Raw genomic sequence first — 25,406 nt, 5'->3', positions numbered from 1 at the left:
TTGATTTGTGAGAGGTTGGAAGTAGGAACGCTATAAATTCTAGTAGTAAATATTATCCTTCATCCAAGAAAGGATGGAGACACATTTTTTTTTTAAATGTGTTTTTTACAAACAACTGTACATGTGTAGTGTGTTCTTTAATTTGTGTATATTATGATTATAATTCAGGTGCAATATATGAAAAAAATGGCTTTATCCTGGATCATCCCATTGGTAGCTATGTTATAAGACCACTTTTAAAGATTTGCACCACAATTAGTCATATCACCATAGCAACCCCCTTACGAAAAAATTACTGCAGTTTTTCTGAAGTAATACTGCAGTTTTTTGGACATGAAAAAACTGCAATACTGCACTTTTACTGCAGTATTACTGCACATTTACTGCAGTTTTACTGCATTTGTACTTCACTGTACTGCAGTTTTACTGCACATTTACCACACTTTTTTTTATATATTGCAAACCTACAGTTGTACTTCAATGTACTGCAGCTTTATTGCATTTGTACTTCCGTACAAAAATAACTGCAGTACAACTGCAGTACAGTGAAGTACAAATGCAGTAAAAGTGCAGTAAATGTGCAGTAATACTGCAGTAAAAGTGCAGTATTGCAGTTTTTTCATGTCCAAAAAACTGCAATATTACTTCAGAAAAACTGAAGTAATACTGCAGTATTTTTTTGTAAGGGCCACTTCATTACGGACATTCCATTCCATTGGTGGGTAAGGTACCAACTAATGTACATGATAAAAGTGACTACAATAGGACATACTTATGTCATTAGGAAGCACAAGGGGACTCTTAGACTCAAGTAAATGTAGCAAATATTTTTATTAACAATTCAGTGTTATATTACAACTAATATATAAATATGTTCACTATCGTTCAGATTTTGTAGTGCAGCACTCGTTATTTGATTGACATTTTTAATTCTTTGTAAAAAATAAATTCTATAGTATAAAACAAAGCTATGCTCATGACAGTTCTCCGGAATTAAACTGTAGGGCATTCTTAGTCCATAATTTATAATACAATCCAAGCATAAAAGTGATCCGTGCTCCAGTTCTAGAACTTTTCCTTCATGGGACTTTCATTCGAGCAGAAGATAAGAAGAATGACTTGGACGTGAAAACCTGGACTCGACACGTAGGACATGTCTGCTTCTTGCACAGCCACTTTTCAATACACTGCGAAAGAACAGGAGACAGTGCGATGCTGTTAATGCCTAATTCAAGTAACGACCCCATCTTCGCCTGAAAAATACATCTTTATCCATTTTTCTTATTGTGTTTGTTTTGTATTTGTTTGTAATGAAAAATAAAGGGATGTCACCAAATAGAAATGCCCAGTTTTACACCTATATTTACACGGGATTAAATGTTGCACTCATATTATGAATCGCTCTAAACGTTCTTAGTCTACATGTGAGGCCTTTCTTGAGTTCCAATCTGAACTGAAACTGGAATTCTTGTCATTGATCTCATCTCTACAAACTAGTTCAGGCTGACATAGAAAAAAACACAGTTTGCGTATTTATCTCCTGAACTGTGATACCCAAATAAGCTCTAAAGCAATCAACTCTTTTCTGAAGTTACACGATTCGTTTAATACGGTACATGTGTGTAAAGTTTCACATTGTTACAAATTGAAGGGGTCTGCCCTTATTGTTTGTCCGTCGGGTTAATAGTTTTGCTGTCGCTTGCTTTAAATGGAAGGGTCAATTACCGGTATACGTCCAGTAAGTGGAAATCTGTGATACAGCTATGATATTGAGAAGGATCCTTTTCTAAAATCCTCCTTCTTCACCCTAACAAAGCATACCTTGCAATGTTTCAAAAGGCAAAAGAGGAGCAGTTTTCTGTTAGGGGCTCCGCTTGGAGACATGGCTAGGGACAGTGCTTTACTAGGGACGGTTTAGGTCAGTTTGTGTTCAGAGTGCTTAGAAAAAGAAGTTATTTAACCAATTCAATTTCTAAACACATTTGTACCGTTTCTATGTACACCATTGTGACATTTAGGGCTGTAGAACACACACATTTCTTCATCACCTCAGCAGAAGATTGTTTTAATGCAAATAAGTACTATATGCTAGAAATGTATACCTCCCAACCTGCTTCACGGATAGTCCAGATATTCGACCAAAATGCCCCACTGTTCCTGTGTAGGATGTGGTGGGGATCTTTGGCTGGGAGATCAGAGGATCTCCTCTGCCAGACTCCCAAAGCTGTGATCGATGCGAAGATCTTGATCGCAGCTCCCACGTGGCCTTCTTAGGATGCTCACTGCCTGCTTATAACCATGCCCTCCAACAAAGGTGGCCGTTTTATCTTTATTGCTTAATGTCTTCTTTTGTGTATGTATTAAAGACACGTTTACATATATACACTACTGTACAAAAGTTTGTTTTAGTTGTTTTAATAGGACATTTCTAGCTGTAACATAATTGCAAAAGGGTTTTCTAATGAGCAATTAGGCTTTTAAACTTAAACTTGGATTAGCAAACACAGCGAGCCATTGGAACACAGGAGTGATGGGAGTTATAAAGGGCCTCTATATGCCCATTAAGATATTCCATTAAAAATCAGCCGTGTTAAACTACCATTAAGTCATTTACAACATTAACAATGTCTACACTGTATTCATGTTATTTTAGTGGACAAAATTTGTTTTTCTTTCACAAACAAGAACGTGTCTAAGTGACCCCAAACTTTTGAACGGTCGTATATGCGTGCACCAGATTTATAATATGCAGTGACTAGCGTACCTCTTTATGAAATCGGTGCATACAATGAAGTTCCCAAACACTGCCCGAGTGGAGGTCATCATGACAGATAACACACGGATCCTCATCTTCATTCTATAACAAGGAAAATAAATCGTTACCAGTATAATTACCCAACATGTTCTAGTACTGTATAACAAGGTCATGGACAAATGAAACATGAAACATAAATTACATGGAATTGCCTAAGGTATAAAACGGGTTGATCTTTTTTTTTTTTCCTGGACAGAAGCCATTGCTGGAGGGGATAGTAGTAAAAGTTTAACATAGGACAGTCACATTGTTAATGACACAATGGAAAACAGCGGACAGACAAAATGTGTAAACAAATGAAGAAATTGGCGGCACACATAAACAAAACACAGGCAGTGATTTTAGATCATATTACTGGTTTCCTGCATTCTAGTCTAAAAGAGTTTTAGATCTTTTGTGGGCGACCAAGCTCTTCTGGTTAAGCTTCCTTCATGGGTATCTCAGATTCTTTTGGTCCTCAGTCAATGGCCTCTGCGGAAAAGATCCATCTGCACCAGCACAAGTCTTTTAACAGTCTCATTGCATAAGTAAAGCAACCTGTCATGTATTTTCTTTAATGTTCTTTCTGTTTACCTACTCCCACCCATGCTGTAGTGTATAGGATATAAGCAACCTATTCTAACCTATTCTATGTTCACCACAACACAAAATAGAAATCTAGTAATACTTAGTCCTTCTTATCTTACCCAACAAATCTATTATGTGCAGAGTCGTAGCGCCAGGACCTTCTTAGAACCATAACTTAGTCACGATAGATCTCTGGGAGCATCCGATGTATGCGAAGGCAGGTTACGCATTAGTGATCTATCCCTAGTTCCCCACCTTGAAAAAGTCTTTGTGGTTTCTCCCTCCCTTTCCCGTCTGCTTTTTCCATATGAAAAGCGGTCTTTATATGGTTAAACGGCACTCTGAGATGTTGCCGAAATGATATACTGTACATGTTCATTTATATAGGTTTAATCTGTATCTGGAAATAATTGGTTTGTATCAGAGTGCCCGTGCTATGCGTCTCTCAGTACAAATTCAACAGCTCTCTGGCCTTTAAAAGGTTAATTAACAAATCAAACCCATTCAGATATCTCTTTACTGATTTAATACTAAATATGTGCAAACCATTGCTTAATGAAAACAGGGATGGACAGTACCATATATATAATACAAAACATTAAAAAAACAAAATGACAAAAACAAACAATGAGAACGATCACTGAAGTTACAGTAATTCCTGCCCTAATGGGCTCACAATCTCAACCAAAGCAAGTGACATTGGTGCTGTGGCCCCCAGAGTGGAGCCAGAGCCGTTATTACAACACGTGGAGCAGGTGTGCTTTGTATGTGACAAGGATACCCCAAGGACGGACGCATTCTAATCCAGCAACAGGATGTGGTAAGAGAGCAGCTTTTAATGAAAATGCTGATTAGCCCTACTTTGCCTTCCTGTCGGAGTTTATCCTGGGAATTGTTCAATTATTTTTTCATTAGCAGACGGCTTATACTTCCTAATTTGTAGCGCGCATCTCAGTGAGTTTATGAAAGTTAACTCATATGTATCCTATTTAGCGATCCTATAATGGTTCTCACAGTCCTGTTTGTTCTGCATCTCAATTTGTGGCCTCATGTCCAAAACGAGCTGGCCCTTTTAATAGCCCATCGTGAAGGTACTATGTAGTGATTCCCAAACTGTGTTAACCACATGGCTCTGATATCGGCCCTCGTGGAACCCTTATTTAAAGATACACTCGGGTCTTCCCATCAATTGTAATTCATTAGATTTCAAGGGACCCCAACAGTGTGATATAGTCCATAATGCCACCAAAATGAGATAAAAAAAAACATATAAAGAGAACAGAGCTTGTTTTAAAAGTTTATTAGTTGTTTTAACAAGTATAATGCAATCATACAAACATCAGAAACAATCATGAATGTATATTTATTAAAGGAAACAAACAGAATATAAATTTAATAAAGGAAATGAATTGGAGAAAAAATGAAATAAACACCAAAAAAAAAGCAGTATGAAGAGCAAAGTAAAGGCATTGCCGTGCAATAGAGGCAAACATGCATAGTACATTACAAACATTGTTATTATTTAAAAACATCACCAAGTGAAGGTTATCCTTTAATCATTCAAAATAGAAGTTGTATTTTTGGGGGAATTCAATAAAAATACATCACAGAGATACCAAAAAGCTAAGTCTTCAATAGATCTGTCCATTACATTGGGAGTTTAGAGGTAAATTAAACTTCACTGACTTCACTATGTATTATGAAGTGCCAACTCACGTGAGCTTCTGCACAATGGCTGCATTAGCCCTGTACAATGTAAAGTTAAATTGGGAAAATTTTCTTGAAATCCAATTCACTAAAATATTATAGACATACATGACCCAGTATTTGACCCGGAGTCTCAGAGTGAAGCCCTGCTTCCCCAGGTCTCTAGATTCTTCTACTCCAGCAGGGGAGCACCCAGTCCCGATCCAAATCATTCTGCCTACTACACAGCCAGTTCCCACTCACCTAGTCACTCCTAGAGAAGAGGGAGGACTCTGGGTAGTCTACCCTGGGACATGACAGTTATTGTACAGGGTGAACACGGACTTTCCTGGGGGAGACGCTTACTATGATAGGCCCTTCATAATGTGTAGTAAAGTTCAACGTTCAACTTTTCTGCAAACTCCCGGCTGAAAGAGGATTATGTCAGCTGCAGGTCCACATTTGCTACCCTTTACCCTACAAACATCGGAGATCTTACATATCATTGGTGATAAGACAATAACTGTATCTTTATGAAAATATCATTCATGTTAATAATTACTCTAATCATTGAGCTAATTGCATTACGATCTGAAGGAAGGAAGTAACGAGAGATGTAAACCAAGTATTCACTGCCCGCAAGGCATGTGTTCTGCGAATAGCAAAGATCTGAAAAGCAGATTTATTATAATAGAAATATATATTATATATATATATATACCGTGTAGCAGTGTAGTAACAACCAAGGCAAAATGTTAGTGAGAATCAATAAATCAGGAAAAAACTTATTTGCAATGGAAATATTTTGGGCGGAAAGGTAAATGAATGTGTTTTGTAAATGCACAATAAAGCGAGCAAATGAACAGAAAGGCTTTGATCCAGAAATATACAGGATAAACGAACACTGTGTGCGATAACATAATGGGATGATAGTACCTCGGAGAAAGCCTTTTAATTTACATATTGACATCAAACATTTTCCTAAATTCCCAACTTTCCAGGTTCACATAACATAAAAGAATATTTCTTGTAGGCCAATAATTCCATTCACAAGCAGCTTCTGGTTAGGTGAGGACACTTGGCTGCTCTGATTTAAAGATCTCTGTTTGAGCTACAGAGAATAAAGTACTTGTTATTTGCTAAGACAAGGGTGGGATGATACGGTGTGGCCGAGCTTAAACGTTCGTACTGCTTTTAAGACAAATCGTGAAACGCAAACAGTGACAGTGCCATTTAGTTAACAGTTCACACTATGGTGGAGTTTCTTCACTAAACAGCGAGCTTTGGTGACATAGAGGATTTTAGGTCACTGTAGATGTTGTTGTGAAGGGTCAATTCAAAGTTTCTTGCTGGCACCCTCCCTAATGTATCCTTAATGCTATACAGTGAGATGTATTTACTCACCTACAATACTTTGTTAGACGATAACCCTCACTCATTCTCATCATAGCCAACATAGGTCTAAAGTGAGAATCAGATCACTTATAAGTATAAACAAAAACAGTAAAGCAATTGATTTACTTACATCAAGGCTCACTTTTGCAAAACGTAATAAGAGAAATGGATATAGCTGCATAGGTTCAAGCAAAGATGGAGCCTTTGGTTGTCGGTGATGTTGTTTATTGGGGCAACAGAGAAGAGATGTATAGTCACATAGCTTTATCATTTATAGCTTCAGGACCTCAGATGAAATCCATAAGAGAACCCATGAGGTCGTGAGAGCTTATTTGAGTCCACATATTTTCCATGTTGGCCCAAAAACAAGTCTCATCATCGGCTGAAGATTCTGTTTCATGTAAGCAACAAGAGGCTTGATGAATGTATCTCCAGAATCAAATAAGGCTCTGGAACTCAACTTCCAGTCTCGTCTAATTTGTCGATCCAGTTGCTTTAATCGGTATTTAAACAGTAATTTAGCAAAATCTCCACTAGAATGATATTTACAAATTATTATTTGATAAACATTGAGAGCTAAAAAATAGTCTGGAGTTTTATGTGCTTCTAACCAGAATCACCTTTTATACATCATTCCAAAACAATATTTTAAAAATACATTTAATAAAATGCAATATTTGTTGATTTGTTTAATGGCTCAAAAATATCTTAATCCAGTGCTCTCAAGTTTAATGTATTTGGTCCACTTGTGAGATACAGTAGATAATACGTATAAGGTAAGCAATAAAGAGTTCAAGGATTTAGCAAAAAAAAAAAAAATACCCATTAAGGGTATATGACGTGCCGGTAAATTATTCCCTAGAAAATCTTGCCAATTTTAATATTATTATTAATATTATTTGCTACAAACCAATTAATTTGTTATTTTTCCTAAATCAACTTCCATTGACAAGCTATAATTTAATAAACTTTTGAGATTGTCAAGATTATCTTTATAAAGGCACCTACGGAGCAGTGCACAAATTAATTGCAGGTTACCGTATCCACTTTTTGGTCCAAATATTAAAAAAAAACACAAACCACACACACAAGGTAAATAACATGGCTAACATAATACAATGTAACTATGTTAACTACTTCAAAAATATGTTACATTTGACGCACAAATTAAATATATTTTGTAAATATAAGAAATCTTATATTGTAAATCTTAAGGAAATTCTAGAAACCTAGAATGTTAATAATGGAGGTGGGGAAATGGTAAATAAGTATAAATAAAAAAACTATGAAAATCTTTACATTATTTACATGCAGAGCATTTTTCTTGCTTCACAATACATCTAAATTAGTTAATATCTTAGTCTTCTTTATAGAGCATATACTTACAGACAAATATATTCTCTATAACTATAACCATCATGTATTTTTGAGAATATTTTTAACGTGAGTTCAGTTGGGAAAGATGTAGAAAGATAGATAGATAGAATATTTCTGCAAATGGATAAGAAACATTGAAACTATATATATATATATATATATATATATATATTCAGAGTAGCATTAGAATATATGAGATGACCACATATTTAAAATAAACTGCATGTTAACAGATAAGGACACATCTTGATTGGATTTAACTAGCAATGTCACTTTTTAGTTTCTTTGAATGACAAGAAAGCTCTTTCTTTACGAGAATGATGGGGAACCTGGAACGAGTTGGCCGCACCTTCCCCTACCTTCTCTCTGCACCCCGAGTTCCTCCTGGATACCGAGTGTTCTCCCTGTAAAAGTTAAAAACAATATGCAAATTAATATAGGAAACAGATGGACAAAACCAACATACAGATTTCAAAAGCAGTGATGGGGGTTTGGCTGGACTCCACGAGCCAAAGCTGAGAAAGTAAAAGCAATCCCATATAGAAAAATACAAATAACTTTTTTAATCACTTTCAAAGGTTTATCATTATTCATGGTCCATAATTACCAGAAAATTCAGAACTTACTGTCTCAGACGTATAGCAAGTGATGAGCCACCCATTATTTACTTCCTTACATTTTCCCTCATGTTACTGGGCCTTACTGGATGTAATATGCACATTAACGTCCCCAAATTAATTTACTCCATGTCTTTAACTGAAGTGAGGAGAAGGACAATAAGCTCAAATAGTTATGTAGAATTGACAAACTAACTAAACACAATTTACTAACTAACCATAAATGTTAATAAACACTTACAGCTAAATATACAACCACTCCATATCCTCCATGAAGATGTTTGAAAGAAAATTCATACCATAATTTATCAAACCCTGAAACATTTAGAAAGGTTCTAAAATCTTAAATTAGAGATCCATATATGTCTTCTATGCATTTCTTCCTATTCTCACATTCTATACATTATCTGTTACCTTCCCCACAAGCAATTTAATCCAAACTCGTAGTGGCAATTACCACAGCTCCCTCTGGAGGTATATTCGCATGGATATTATTACCAGCCACAGCTTCTGTACACTGTTATTTTTCCCAAATGTACATCACTTGACAATGTATAACTAAATGATACGCACTAATTATGGTCTTGGATTAAATGTAATTCATGCTGGCTAATTAACAACTCAGAAATACATTTGTTCTCCAAAATAAATATGCACTATATGACCAAATGTATTATTGAGTTATGGTGCTTCAGCCATGCCCATTGCTAACAGGCATGTAGTCAGCCATCTCCATAGACAAACATTGGCAGTAGAATGGGTCGTACTGAATAGCTCAGTGACTTTAGGGTTAGGATGCCAAAAGTCAGTTTGTGAAATTTCCACCCTGCTGGATCTGCCCCGGTCTAGAGTAAGTAGGACTGCAGAGTGCTGAAGCGTTTAGTGCGTAAAATAACCTTTCCTCTCAACAACAGAGTTCCAAACTGCCTCTGGAAGCAACATTAGCAAACAAGATAATGGGTTTCCATGGCTAAGCAGCTGCACGCATGCCGAAGATCACTATGCTCACTGGCATCAGCTGGAGTGGTGTAAATCACACAGCCACAGGAGCTGTGCATACGTGTTCTCTAAAGTGATGAATCACGCTTGTATGCTTCCAACAGCAATTTTCCTGTTCCATCATGACTGTGCCCCAGCGCACAAAGCAAGGTCCATAGAGACATGGTTGGTGTGGAGGAACTTGAGTAGCTGCACTGAGCCCTGACCCCAACCCTAAACTCACAAATGCTCTACTGGGTGAATGGGCAAAAATTCCCACAGAAACTCTCCAAAATCTTCAAATCATACTTTGTCTTCTCATTCTGTCTTAGGGGGGGAGACCCCCTACAACAGTACAACAGTACATAGTACATGTTGGGAATGACAATTTATGAGGTTTGAAGAAATGGGGTTACCTGAAATGGAAGGAGTGAGTTAAAATGAAAATGAAATAAGGGAATGGGAATTGCCGTAAGTGGAGTGAGAATTTGGGACAGATACACTTTGGTTTCTTGTTTTACCCCCATACCCCTTGGAAAGATTTCCGTAGAGAGCTATTGTTACAAACAATCAGAGAATTTCTACAAGTTCTGTTCCGTGCAAAAAAAAAAACATTTCCATTTCCTTTGACATTAAACAAAGTTTCTGTGGCCACCTTCTGCTTAATATACTTGAAATATAGAATATTTGGATCATCTTTTTGGAAGAAAGTACCAGAGCTGCGGCACTGAAAGGGAATCTTAAGATTTCTGTGGATTTGCACCAGTGATGAAGTGCATTCCTTTCTGACTTAATTTTTTTGGTTACAAGGTTATACACAACTCAACCAGCTCTTTTGTTTTGGTATCCTGTTTCTTTTTTCAAAAATATAAATGCAGAACTATTTTAAAAATGGCCATTTGCACTGGTAGATTGCGGGTAATATGGAACTGACATGGAAATAATTTGCTTTTACCTACCAATGATGTGGAGCGTTTGGTTCTGAAGCGCAGCTGCTTTTCAAAGGATTCTGAAAACTCTTGGATAGAATTTGATCTCTTCTTTTGTCCCTTGCTTTCTGGTAATGAGTTATCTACCAAAGATATTTTACTCATTTTCATGTGGTTGTTGCATTTGGTGTCTTCCCGAATATCCTTGAAGCCCTTGAGATAGACAGGAGATGGCGCTTTGGAAGCGGAGTGAAACCTGGTCACATGCATGGCAGACAGCTGAGACTGAAAACAAAACGATGACATACGTTAGTTATATCATCATGTATAGTGATAATGACATTACTATGGAATTTGTATACTATTGAAAACACTGTTGTATTAAGGCCCTGGGGGGCCAAGCTTGATGCATGCATTTTTGGAAACCCGCTTGCAACAATAAGGCTCTAAGGCACAGATATTTCTCTTGTGAACTCCTTAATGAGGCAACAGCAATGCCCCCAACATTTCCACTGTTAAAACTGGGACACTTTCATTAGGGGGCATGGATATGGGTGGATGATGCTACCAGAGGTACCCTCACGGGGTAGTGAAGCTGAACGCAGGGATATGAGTGACAATACATATGCAAGGAGGCCACATAGGAGCTTCAATTGGCCTCATGTAAAATATAAGACTGATCTAAGCGAACATGGCAATTACCCCAAGCCCCTGTCTTTGGTTGACATTAGTGCCTCCGTACAGAACCCCTGGAAACCCTTTAATGGCCCTCAGAATCACCTCTCCAGAGTTAATATGTTAATTACATGTCCTGCATGTATAGTAGAAGCATCTTCAAATAAATATATTTTAAAAATGTGTCAATATTACCAATATGGGTAGGATTATGGAAGTCAGGAATCTACTAACTAAATCACAGTTAAGGCCACAAATCCCCTTGGTTAGCCTGATTTATCGAATAACAAAATCTGTCACCTACAATGATATGATAGAAAGATAATGAAAATTGACTTGTCCACCAATTACAGGTTTGGTTGGTAGCATAAATGGGCAACTGTCTTAATCAACTAAAACTCTACTCAGGATCAGGGGAAAGATGTCTGCTGCAGTCCTTGTAATACACGACAGTAGTCACTACAGCTTCTCCAATCCACCTATAACAATACATTTTCTGCACTAAAATAAACTATAAATTAACGTGCGGTATTGTATATGAGTAATGAGCATTAATCTCAGCCTCTGCTAAGCTACCTGCCACTGTCTCAAACTCCTATCGGTCTGTAACCGCTGCTACTGACAACTTAAAATGGCGTCAGCATGCTTATATATCTAATGCTTCTTCCTTCGCCTTGTAAATGCAGAGTGAAAAAAGAAAGGAAAAACACACACAGATCGTTGGACCCATCAATCACAGCCATTACCATGTGTAAGACCTCTCGTTTTTTGGCTACTTCTACCTATCCGCATACCTGGGAACATGTGGGCCTTGGCTACCTGGAACCTAGCATTGCGGGACGCGGCCAAGAATGTCCACTGATGTCAGTGGGTGGTCCTGCTGCCGTTGCAGGTGTTCCCACTGCCGTAGGTGGGAATTCCTGCTGATGTCAGGCGTGTTCCTGATGATGTCAGTCGGTGTTCCCATTGACATCGCAGGAAATACCCCCATTTTAAGGGGAACTGGGTGGGGGTGTCAGGACCCCGCGACCCGGAGGATTTGGGCGTCGACCCATCAGTCATTGATATGTACCCTCCTACACACAGTCCCTCCCACTTTACTTCATCAACGAGTGCCAAAACGGCTTGTAATGGCACCACAAAAGGTCGTAATGGCGGCTACACGTGGTGACGAATCAAGATGAATTTTCAGTCAGTCAGAATTGTCAGTTTTGTCAGAGATCGCCCCCATTATCGTTGACTCCTACAAACGGCTGAAACAGGCAATTTTCATTAAAAATAAAGTATGTATGAAACAAATGCACAAGTCTAGTATGTATATATATATATATACCGTATTGGCTCGAATATAGGCCGCACTTTTTTCCCCCACTTTAAGTTTTTAAAGTGGGGGTGCGGCCTATATTCGGGGTCTAGCGCCCGACGCCCGGGACATGCAGTCCCGGGCGCCGGGCAGGCAGCGGGGTTAAGATACAGATCCCCCGCAGCGGTGCAGGGGACCTGCATCCTTCTCCCCGATACGCTCAGACAGCCTCCCCTGCCAGCACTTCCCACGGGGGGGGGTGCCGGCACGGGAGGTTATCTAAGCGTTTTACCTCTGCCCACCCCCGACTTACCGGAGCAGACTCCCGGGTGTCTTGCGGGGCCGGCGGGAGACTTTTACGCAATACGCAAATGCAACTTCCGGTAACGGTACCGGAAGTTGCATACGCGTATTGCGTAGATGTCCCTCGCCGGCCCTGAAGACACCCGGGAGTCTGCTCCGGTAAGTCGAGGAGGGGGGGCAGAGGAGGACAGCGGCAGCGTATCGCGGGGAGGGAGGACAGCGGCTCTCGGGGAGGGAGGGAGGGCAGCGGATCTCGGGGAGGGAGGGCAGCGGATCTCGGGGAGGGAGGGCAGCGGATCTCGGGGAGGGAGGGCAGCGGATCGCGGGGAGGGAGGACAGCGGCAGCGGATCGCGGGGAGGGAGGACAGCGGCAGCGTATCGCGGGGAGGGAGGACAGCGGCAGCGTATCGCGGGGAGGGAGGACAGTGGCAGCATATCTCGGGGAGGGAGGACAGTGGCAGCGTATCTCGGGGGGGAGGACAGTGGTAGCATGTTTTTTTTGGTGCTTTTTTAAAGAAAAAAAACTTTTTCTTTAAAAAAGCACCAAACTTTTAGGGTGCGGCCTATATACGGGGGCGGCCTATATCCGAGCCAATACGGTATATATATATATATATATAAACTGCTTAACCCAGTGTGTTTGAGTATCACTTTCCGTGACCTCACTGTATCTGTTTTCCTTTCCAGAAGTAATGTCTAATCTCACATAACACAGTTGTATTTGTCAATTCATATCTTTGTGCAATGCGAACAAACACGGGTTCTTTGTCTATAATTAGATTTTATTCTGGACATGATCATATATTGCCTTTCTTACCACATGCTTATTATATAGCTTCATAATCTGCACAGTGACTACACCACGTACCAATATGGATATTCTCTTATTTCTATATAAGTCGCCCCTTCTGCGTGGATGCGTACAAGATGTATTCCATGGTTTGTAAAGGTCAGACACATTTTAATTTAAAGAAAATGTATTTACAAGTTATAATTCAATTCTCTGCATGAACCCTAGAGACAAACAAGAATGATATTACCCTAACTCCTACTTTAGGGAACACGATTTAGCCTGTGCTATAAAGAAGGCAAATGGAAAGGGACGGGATTCAATAGTGGCAATGAATCACATGAAACGGGATAGCATTCCTGCCGTAGACTGCAACAGAAGATAATAAAATGAGATAAAAGCTGAGATTTATTGACCCAGATTTAGAGATATTTTATATCACATTTTTGACATAGAAATGTATGGGAGACTTGCTATTCACTTAGTTGTGATAGATTTATCTCCAGCTTTGAATCCAATGTGTCCAGCTCGCACCGTTATAAGTGGAGCAACACAAGATTTAAAGATTATCTTCTTTACAGATGATACTACACCGTGCAGAATGATATGAAAATGCTGCATGTATTTGTTATATGGAAGGATTTAGAGCACTAGGAACATGTCGTTCTGTAACAATATCTGGGCTTCGTTGAAGCTTAGTAGAACTGACACAGGAAAAGCCTTCTAGGAGATTACAGGAGTGCTTGTTGACGGAATTGTTTTTGTTGCATTGTGGGAATGTGTCAAATGCAAATTTTGGATGGTGTCTAAATCTTGCTACTTATTCCAGTATCATGTTCACTAAGCTTCTAAACTGCTTAGATGCCAATCAAATTCACGTGTGTGCCATGAGGTCTTTATCCAGAAGCATGGTAGCTGGGTACGTAACTCTGACTTAAAGTGAACCCATCACCTAAAACACAGACTTAGTGCCTGTGCCAGAATCACTACTAAATATTTAGCTTAAGGGTCCTGTATATAACAGATTTTTTTTATTCTTGAAATTCAAGCAGCCAATCAGTGGCAATCATTTTTGGACCACAGAAGAGGAGGGCAACTGCAACTGCGTGGCTGCAGCTTGTATCTTGCATAAGTGTTTCTTTTTGGGGTTTTTTTTTAAAAAAAAACGTATATTAAAGTATTCACATAGTACTTTTAGTTCTTTAGTGGGACTGTCAGAGACTGTCCCTTTAAATGTTAACTGAGAGGTTAGGAACCATAGTGTTCTTAAAGCGTGTTTTAGCCATCAAAATAAATACTTAATTTACTTCAGTGTTGGCATTTTTATAAAAGTAGTGTGGTTTATGAATATAATATTTAAAAGGACAAATTACTGTCAATGATTCTTTAAAAAAAAAAAAACAACGCAAAAATAGCCGGGAGGCAGGCAGGAGGCAAATATATTTAACCCGATTTTACCAAATCTCCCAATGCGTTTGCAAATGGTCCACCATGAAAATTTCAAGGAATATGATTCAGAAGTCTCCCCTTAATAAGCAATGTCCTTTACCTCTCTCCATTTTTATCCCTACTATTTTACGTTTCCCTTTTATGTTTTTTTTATTATTTCCTTCCTTTATGTCTCCCCTATTTTGTATTAATACCACTCTGTTGTCTTGGTAACACCCACCATTACATTTTCATACAAGTTTTACATCTCACCATTACATCTCCCTTGTGTCATGTTGCCACCCTGTCAGATTCCTTGCCCCTTTTTCATATCCATTGCCCAGTTTCCTGTCAAATCCCTAGTTCCGGGCATATACACAAATACACATCTTCTATCCAGTTCACCAGTTCAGTTTATATATATAAACATACACATTTTATTTACACTTGCTCATCTTATTTTACGCACTAATATCCTGTGATCTCCCTCTCGGGCCCTTGGGGACTGCAGACCCCGGCTACATCCTCTATTGTTTTGCCCCTAAGCTCTAGTGGTCCAATAGAGCATGGAGCCTTTAGTCCAAGGTGACGGAGCCAACAAAGAAAAAGATATAGAGGTACATAACTTTTCTGGATCTCAGATGTCTCAAAAGCTTATGTGACTTATATGTAGCATTTTTTCTTCCTTGGCTTCATAAAACGTACCAGCTTCAACTGAATAGAATACTACTTTCACAAGAACAAGCGGCATAAAATTCAACTACTAGAATTTCCTCATTTTCTAGCTGTAGGATCATGAAGCAATAAGCATGTAGTCTTACAATGTAACCTAGTCTTGAAGAAGATACTGATTTCAGTCCTTGTTCTCTCACTGGCTGCCTTGTGAGAGCGCAGAGGCACTATTGGCCCTTCAGGGATGCCTTCCACCATATATATTTCCTTTTGTTATTTTATAATATAAAAATATATAATATGTAATGTTTTTCATAAAATGTTATATAAATAGTAAATTTAGAATATATTTCTATGTTTCCCACGAGTACTCCCCTAACCCATGATCCTATTTAAGGAGCTAGTTCAGTGACCTGAAAGCCTCTTGGATCAGCACAAAGCAACCAAGCATGTAATCTCATATAAACCCTTATAATTAATTAGCCGCCAGCAGTCTCAAACGTCCTTAGGAACACAAAAATGGCTTCATGTATGGAGCTAATGAAATCACCTCAAGCTAGTACCACACATAAGTGTCCAAAGTCTGACTCGAAAAAGCTACTCACAACCGTAGCAAACAATGGATTTACCGCAGGTAAAAAAAACTGGGGGGAAAAATACCATGGACAACGGTAGGTAGGTTTTACTGCTTTTCTCCTCAAATAACTATAATCTACCTAGAACCTATTGCTAGGTACCCTAGGGACAATATAAAAATAGTGGTGGTTTCCCATTAACTTAAAATTGTTGATGAGAGTTAACTATGGAAGAAGCCTTGAAACAGGAGTATCCAGAACAAGCAAAGCTGAACTACACTTTTTATGATCCTCACCCAGAAAAAGTACTGTATATCACCGAAGTCAGGGACTGAAACCTGATTAAAAAGGGTATAGTGAATGTTTTCAATTCAACAACAGAGGGACACCTAACCTTTGCCCCCCCCCCTGCTGTGAGGTACTCTCCATCATCTGATCTCATTATACAAACCTACAAAAATAAACTAATTATTATAATTAATTATTTATAACCTGGAGCCTCTGAGTAAAGCATTGGTTAGCCACGCCCACTCTCTTTCCAATTCCACTCCTACTCTTAACCCATTTAATGCTATTGGGTGCTGGACCCGCCCTTCTCAATCACTAGCCCTGCCCCTCACACAGCTAAACATGTCCTTTGTACATTTAGTCCTGCCCTTGTGTGTGGCTAGCCCTGCCCACTTGTATGGCCACGCCCTCCAATGAGCCAGAGCTCTGTGTAGCCTGCAGTGGGCAGTTCCCAAGGATGAATAATATTACCTATTTATTCTTAAACTGGATAAGCCCATTTTGAACTAATGATCTGTATATTCATAGAAACTTTTATCATAAAAAAACACTCTTTTAATGAAAATAAAAACACAATAATGTCTTTAAAGAAAACATTGCAAAATAAAACATTCTGTGCACATAAACAGCATTGTGTGATGCGTACATGTAAACACAGGCTTACAGAAACATGTCTGTAATGAAATATTAATGTAATAAATAATAAAAAGGGGAAAGCCTATGAAAAAACAAGCCTTTTTCTTGTAGCATTAAATACAGTGCTGTATACAGTAATGTAGTTTAGCATAGAGTAAGGCTTATTAATTTTATTCCAATAAACTCCCTTTACCTACATGCTTGGAGGCTGCCATTGCAGGCAGTCATGTGATATTTTACCTCCCCAAACAACACACCGTGCTGATACTTTACGGCAGTGCTAATGAAGTCCTATTTAACGTCTGTTTCTCAATACACTCTCAATAGTAGTTGTGTTTGGGAGAATAAGACTGAACCCTTCTATCATTTCCCAAAAGGCAATATGATAAGGAATCGAGGTGTTTTTCTAGAACATTAGGTTACGATAAGAGAGCTAGAACACACACAAATGGCTAATGTGCAGTAGTCTGAAAACATTATATAATGCAAAACCTGTTTTTTATGTGATAGTAGTAATAAAAATGTTGATAGGAGGTCCTCTTTAAAAAACAGCTATATTGGTGGCATCAACCACTGTTGGAGAACGTAGTCTACCTGGGGTCAAATTACTAATGAAATGAGTCGTCTCTAGTACATCGAATGCTTGATTGTTTTTTTGGATGCGACCAAAGGTAATTTCCAGAAACGTAATGGCTCAACATAGCCAGGTCCTATCGAAAAACAATAATATACCTAAACTACAGTCCAAGGCCACCAATATACCTAAACTACAGCCCAAGGTCCACCAAATGGTATAGAGTGTCCACCTGGAGTGACCCACCGGAAAAGCAGCATTGGATGAAACAAATAATTATCTCCTTGGCTGTTTCTGAGTATGACCTTCAGAACTGAACACCACTGCAGATTCATTGGCAAGACCACTGTAAACCCCCCCCCAAGATCCAGAGTCATCAAGATCACTCCTGAATTAACCCAAGTTATAACGACTCAGTAGCTAGTGAGTAGAGTGCACTGAACTCTCAGACCAAACCCCATGTCAATCAGTACCCTAGACAAAGAGCTGGCATCATTGCTAATTGCTGTTACCCGACAGGGATACAGTATGCCTGCGCTCATTCCCTACTTTCCCTAATTTGTGGAAATTATACTAAAGGGAAAAAGGGCAGAAATAAAAAATATACCTATACAGATAGTAATAAGCTACAAATGTGATATCAACTTTCCTAAAAATGCTGTTTGCAATTATAAATGTATTTTATTGAATTTACATGGCACTTTAAATGTGTTAGGTCTTTATTGTCTACTAGTGCATGTTAATCCTGACTGTACATTAGTAAATTGTGTAAAAAGATCTAGTACACGGATAAATAGTAGCAAGCATCCTCTGTTACAACAACAATCACCCTCAGCCACCCTTAGCTACACATTAACTCTTTCCATCATTGATTCCTGTTAACAGCCAATGTTAAGACATTTTTGTAAAGATTCTAGTAACGCTAAAAATAACATTGCTTAAATTTTTCATTATAAAACCCCCCAACGTGCGGTCTTTTAATTTAAGCTTTGTATAAAAACAAACAAAAAAAAGTTTTTAAACGGTTGCTAGAATCATCATTGGCTGCATACCGGGCAAGGTAAAGATGCTCTCCTTTCAGACAGAGCACGTGACTGGCGTTTTCTGTGGTTTCTGGCATCCCTTTCGCCCTCCTCTATCCCTCTGTGGCCCCAGAAGCTACTCATCCATTTAGCGAATAGAATGTCGTCATTGTCTTCTTCGTATTCCATGAGTAATGGACCCAAATTGGGAGAATCTCCCACCAGAAGAGCAGAAGCACACGCAGCAAGTTGGGAAGTGTCTCTCAACTCAAGAGCTGATCTGGCAGCCAGCAAAAAGGTTTAGATCGTTTCAAGCCGCCCCCTCTTAAGCTGACTTTAAGGAAAAAAATCCAAAGCAGCAGCAGTTGGAACCACAGTCTTTATATAAGCCAATCCCCTGTAATCTATTTATCAGAAGGGGCAGGCAGAGGTCCTTTAATCTTTCCATTACATTGATTCCAAAGTCACACCGCCTAAAGGGTGCTAACTGCAAACACAAACTGTAGCTTCAGCTACCCTGCTGTCCAAAGCATCTAACTGCCAATATCTGTCGGGTTCAGCAGACTAGGACATGCCTTTAAGGTACGGTATGTGCTACGGTTTGAAAGACGCCGCAGCTTTGAGGACTGGAACGGATGTATTGACAAATGCCAGGAACCGGCAGAGTTGTTGTGGAGTTTTAACAGGCGCCCATATATTGGCTCTGGCTTACACGTCTGTTCTAAATAAAACTGCATCTAAATGTGCTCTCACGCTGCCCAGTCATCATGTAATAAAGTAATACAGAAGGCCGTAAAAGTGCCTTATTATCAAGCCCTGTGTATTCATGCATCTGTGTGCCATTGGGGGGGGGGGTCCTCTTTATATGCCGGAAGGGAATATAATAATAGGGTGACCGGATTTCCCTATTCACGGGACTGTTCCTTCATTGAGGCGCATTTCGGATTTTTTGTTAGAAGTGTCCCTCCTAAGCTTACATATTTCTAATTACTTTAGGTCCTGTAAAAAGTGTTTAAAATAACAAGCTCTTTTTTCAGCTCATTTGTACTCCCTTTATTATTAATACATCACTCCCCAACACTGTATACAAGGTACAATTCCTGCTCGTTTGGAATTAAATTGTTTGAGTCGTATGAATAAGAAGCCCCTGGGTATGTTTGTATAAGCTTTGTTAGCTTATGTAGTGATCATGGGAAAAAAATGTCTAAGACAAGAGGAACATCGTTTATTTATAAAGTCCCCAAATATATCACAGTTCATTAAACTATATCTTACGCATCACATTCCAGCAGATCTGTGATAATAACTGCTGGAATGTGTAACTAAGAGAACACTGTAATAAAGGCAGAGTAACGAGTAGCTTCATTATGTCATGCCGTGTGGCTGCAAAGAGTTATTAGTCGGATTTGAAATAGTAGCCCACTCCACCTAGCACCTGTATCTGCCGAGCTTTGAGAAGTGATCATCGGTTATACCTTACTTGTGGGAAAAGGTTTGAGCAAAAATGTGGGGTTTCCTTGTAATTGTTTTCTATGTTTTAACATATTATCCATAATAATTGGTGTCAAAAGAAAACCCAAACTATCACTGAAAAAAAACGCCCCCCCCCCACTAGGTACGTTACTGCCCGGTGTCCTGAAGGGGTTAAAGGTATCAACTTCTTGGTGCAAGTTCATAACTCATGAAAATATTTTTGATTATATATATATATATATATATATATATATACATACATATACGTTCACACAGACCGAAAAGGGAAAGAAAAAAAAGAGGTGTTAGTGATATTTCGTGTCCCCAATAAAGTGGAATAAGTTTCTAAATATAACATGGCAAGAGACAAGAATGTGGTTTGGAATTTCAAGGAAAAGCAGAACAACACATACTTCTCTATAAATGAGGTAAGTGAGATTTAAAATATAAAGAGCTGTTTCTTTTTGAAGAATTTTTAACTCTATGTATTCATACACATAATGGGCCTTAATTCACTGAACCATCTCTGTTCAGGCTTTTGCAGGAAATGTACATTGCAGGCTAAAAACTACCAGGGCACACATTCAAAAAAAGGATCAATGTTTAAATTAACCTACAGATTTGGTTTATACCATAATCACAGCTTCATGGGAAGAAAATTCTATCTGATGTTTGTGCAGGTAGTTGCCACAACAGAAGCTCATCAAACTCAATGTGGCACAGCCAGGAGTGTAATCATTACTTTGTTTTTGCTTTTGATCTCAATTTACCTCCTACGTTAACATATTTGATTTTCTCCTATAGTCAATATCAACCAATCTAGTACTCTATAGAAGCCACAATGGATTTTTTTTTTTTTTGCATTTTCAACTACTGTTCATATCAATTAAAATATCAAATGCAATTCAGGGATTGAACTGAAGAACTTGAGAACCTTTCTTCCGTAAAATGAGGACAATGCATGTAGTAGTGGACTGGAGACTCCAAATCACGGCAGAACATCTAAAGAATGAAACCACTGCAGCACAATCATGATAGCAAGTGTGAATTTATTACAGTAACAAAGATGGGAGGTTCGCATTAGAGTTTTGGGCTTTGGCAATTAGTCATTAGACTGAATCAAGTCCAATGTGGTTGATTTAAGAACCTGAACAATTACATAAATTATTGAATCATTAATAAAATCTCACAAATTACCTGAGAAGAGCAGATCTAGAATTCCCAATTCACTTTTTCTGGGTCATGGGTTTGATTTGGCATGTGGAAACAATAGTTTGTAGCATAAACCCCAATGTCTATGTGTCACAAGAACAAGAGACAAAGCATGGTTAGCCAACAGAATTGTGATACCTTTTCTTTACGTCAGAAAAGTATCACTACTCACGGTTATTTGACTGAACTGATTTCTACAAATGTAAGTTTCCTGGAAGACATTCGTGTTCCTTCCCTAGCGAAGTGGGGTTTCACTAATTATGAATACTTCAGTCAAAACACTTCAATTGATAGATTTATGGCAAACACATCAAGTAAATGTAAAGTAGAGGTTAAATTACCAATCTTTAAACTCCTCTGCACATTTGCTGGATGTTTATTTTACCTTTATATGTGTTAAATAGTAACAAAGTGAAAAATATATCCATTTAAAATGCTTTAGTACTGTGTGTTCCCCATTGAATCGCTCGGGTGAAATAGTTTCCTTTTGCTTTCTAAATAGTTTTTCGCTCGCTGGTTCCAAATGTTCCTAAGACACATAGTTTCATGCATTTTGGAACCACTGTTAACACCAATTAAGATTTACATGGTATCCAGACTTCCTGGACAGTCGGAAGCTCTTCTGCCCATTTCTACTATACAGCTGTATTTACATCAGGGTTACTCAAAGTTACATCACACCTAAGCCTTTAACAGTGAGTGACAGCCAAACGCTGTGTGTTTGATTTAGAACATGAACCACGTGTATACAGTATACACACGTGTAACATAACTGATGTTATGCTTGGCTGAACAGTTTTAATTTCGGTCAAAATAAAGGCTATTTTAACTACAGCGCTCTTGGTTGTTCTCTACCTCTAGTATAATTCCTTACAATCTACTACTTAAAAACATAATTTACTTTCTTTACTCTATTTCTTTATTAATAAATAAGTTGTGGAAATAACTTTAATGCTATATCCCTGTAATAGCAGTTCTGTATAAATATTTGAATAACAAATTCCGCTCCTTCGCAGTTCATTCTTGTAATCGCTATGTCTTACTTCATGTAAGTAAAATTACAATGTAGATACATTCTGGGCAATGAACTGAGCAGTAAACCAAGTGATTATTATTTATGCATTCTAGTAATAGTTTTATGCGAGGTCGACATCATGAAATCTTACTGGATTTTTAAAAAGTAATTCAAACGAAGACACTGCTTTATTATGAAGAATTTGCGTTGATATCATGTGGCCTTGCACATGTTCTGCATCGACTTACACTAAGCAGATCATGAGCGTCACAACAATCTCTTTAAGAGCTGCATAGGTAGAAATGTTACGTAACCGTACAGCTCCCTAAATCTGGTTTATACTTATTCTAGGAATTAACAAGATTACAAATCTTTAACAGTCTATAGAAGTGTGTGTGTAATTTCTACAGCATATATAATCCGTACAACCAGAACTAGACAGGAGAGTAGTACTCTAGCAACTACATCTAGATTAAGAAATCCAAATTCATTGTTTTTGTAATACAATGTTATATGTAGATTGTGTGATGTATATTTTTTTTATCCCATAAATTGTTTCCCTTTGGAATATATGAAACATACTGTATATATACTCACTGGCCACTTTATTAGGTACACCTGTTCAATTGCTTGTTAACACAAATAGCTAATCAGCAGGGCCGCGGTCATTCATTAGAAGCGCAGCCGCCGGACGCGGTCATTCGGTAAGCGAGGCCGCGGCAAGCAGGCACTATGGGGAGGAGTGGGTGTGGGTGTGACAAAGGGGGAGGGGCATGGATGGATGAAAGCATGGATCCATCCTGCCTTGTATCAAAGGTTCAGGCTGGTGGTGTATTGGTGTGGGGGACCTTTTCTTGGCACACTTTGGGCCCCTTAGTACCAATTGAGCATCGTTTAAACGCGACAGCCTACCTGAGTATTGTTACTGACCATGTCAGTCCCTTTATGACCACAGTGTACCCATCTTCTGATGGCTACTTCCAGCAGGATAATGCACCATGTCACAAAGCTCACATCATCTCAAACTGGTTTCTTAAACCTGACAATGAGTTCACTGAACGCCAATGGCCTCCACAGTCACCAGATCTAAATCCAACAGAGCACCTTTGGGATGCGGGAAATTCACATCATGGGTGTGCAGCCGACAAATCTGCAGCAAGTTTGTGATGCCATCATGTCCATGTGGACCAAAATCTCTGAAGAATGTTTCCAGTACCTTGCAGTAAGTATGCTACGAAGAATGAAGGCAAAAGGGGGTCCAACCCTGTACTAGAAAGGTGTACCTAATAAATTGGCCAGTGAGATATGGATATATATATCCACCTGAAAGTGTTCCATGAACAGCAACCCTCTGTCCCTCTTTCCACCAATTCTCCATTCACTTTGTTTACATCCTATGTGTTTTACTTTATATAGTAACTTGCGTGGCAGAGTATCAGATGCCGCCTTTGAAATATCCAGAGAGACCACATCAACTGCATCTACCTGATACACATTGTGGCTTAAAAAAAAACTAAGCAGTTAGTGTGACATGACTAAAAAACATGCTGACACATTCTAAGGATAATTTACTAGCCTGTAGTTGTGGGATGGACACTGCATTGCAGCAGCCTCATCATCTGGGGGAATCATAGGCTCTTAATTCGGTTATCCAGGTATCCCTGTGAGAGAGCATCCCTTCCTCCATGTATCCAAGCTATCTGTGCCGTAACTGTCCACCCTGTTCCACATATAAAGATCAGCAAGCCTGCTTTACATGCTTTTTTAGTTATGTACACAGATCTCAGTAGCATTTCCATCCATTCCAGTCATTAATTCCAGTGAAAACCTGTTATTAATACATGTCTCAGCAAACCCATTGAACTTACATGTTGTGCATATTGTTCAATGTATATGTTCACTGTTAGACACATCTAACGCTCATGCTCCTCGAGAGTCCTTCTTTTTTCTCCATACCAGGTTTTTTTCTTGTTAATGTGGCTGTTTCCTAGATCTTCTTGAGGTCTTGGTCCACAGGTCACTCGGTACATTAGACACCTGTACTTAGATCCTTAAAATATGCATTTTGAGGTTGTGTAAAAAAATGTGTAATTTACCAGATAGGACAGCATTCAAACTGCTCGTGGCCAACTTATACTGACATTGCATTTTTTTCACCCCATTACTCATAAGTGGGAAGCAGGACAGATATAAATATACTCAGAACGAATACAGGTTCTATAAATCAATAAAATGTTTGCACTATATTAAGGTTTCCCCCTCTGGGACTAGTGTTGAGATTTTTAGCTCTCAATTATGTTAATGAACTATAATGAACTATAAATCTCATGATATAGAGAAACAAAAGAAAGTGCAGTTCTAATGACCAATGAAACAGTATTTTCTGAAATACTCACGCAGTGTTAAAGCGATCATAAATACGCCATTCAGGTGAGGTTAAGGAGCAAGTGGGTGTTTTTTTTAAATGAAATCAGCTGTGGACGTGAGGCTCATCAATCAAGTGTTATATTAAGAGGGTATTGGGAGAGCAGGTAGTGAGTTAGTATGTGGACCTCAGGAGAGATGTGTGCTGCCTGGAGGGGATGGGGTTGCTGGGTATTGATTATTATGAGTATTTGGAGCAGTTTTGCCATTGAGAAGGCTTTTCTAGGAAGTAATATAGGCTCAAATAACTCAGGATTGAAATGCACTGATGATCGCTTCCAGTACAGGATTAAAGGTGGAACCGATAACAACCACACTGTCCGGGTGTACATACAAGGTAACGCAAGTGCTCCAGAGCATTTTCTTCTTGCTCTGTGTATGCATCGGGGTTGTTTAGTATGCTGTTGGTGCTTTTGTCCTCCTACAAATAGCCCTTGTAAACTATTACATACACTGTTTTTATGTATAGTGTAGAGGTATTGGGGAGTTGAGTCTCAAGCTCTCCTGCAAATGCTGCCTCTTTTATTTAGAATATAAAGCTTATTCCTCGAAGATTAAGCTGTTCATGGTCCATGAAGATTGTGTAGTGACTCAATGTTCTAATATCTGTCCTCGTTGACTTTAATATTTAAAGATCTGTTTAACTGAGTTG

The 25,406-nt window shown here is 38.7% G+C and overlaps 1 protein-coding gene across 1 annotated transcript; it reads right to left on the bottom strand.

The window, feature by feature from the left end:
- Nucleotides 1-809: 809 nt before the first annotated feature.
- On the bottom strand, nt 810-19,024 carry LNP1 (leukemia NUP98 fusion partner 1). Its single transcript, XM_053456888.1, has 5 exons — nt 18,661-19,024; nt 10,395-10,649; nt 8,200-8,244; nt 2,765-2,857; nt 810-1,187 (listed from the first exon to the last, which is right to left on the bottom strand). The coding sequence occupies exons 1-5, from the start codon at nt 18,817-18,819 to the stop codon at nt 1,080-1,082; spliced, it is 660 nt and encodes a 219-aa protein (XP_053312863.1). The 5' UTR covers nt 18,820-19,024; the 3' UTR covers nt 810-1,079.
- Nucleotides 19,025-25,406: the final 6,382 nt, after the last annotated feature.

Source organism: Spea bombifrons, chromosome 2, assembly GCF_027358695.1.
Source record: "Spea bombifrons isolate aSpeBom1 chromosome 2, aSpeBom1.2.pri, whole genome shotgun sequence".
Lineage (NCBI taxonomy): Eukaryota > Metazoa > Chordata > Amphibia > Anura > Pelobatidae > Spea > Spea bombifrons.
This window is presented reverse-complemented; position numbering and strand designations above follow the sequence as displayed.

What these genes read in the sequence shown, in the direction of transcription:
- LNP1 (XM_053456888.1), bottom strand. Translation starts at nt 18,819, where the DNA reads ATGGAATACGAAGAAGACAATGACGACATTCTATTCGCTAAATGGATG. An exon ending in GAGCATCTTTACCTTGCCCG is followed by an intron (nt 10,650 to 18,660) that starts GTATGCAGCCAA and finishes TTTTGTTTTCAG; the next exon opens with TCTCAGCTGTCTGCCATGCA. An exon ending in TGCACCGATTTCATAAAGAG is followed by an intron (nt 1,188 to 2,764) that starts GTACGCTAGTCA and finishes GTTCTTTCGCAG; the next exon opens with TGTATTGAAAAGTGGCTGTG.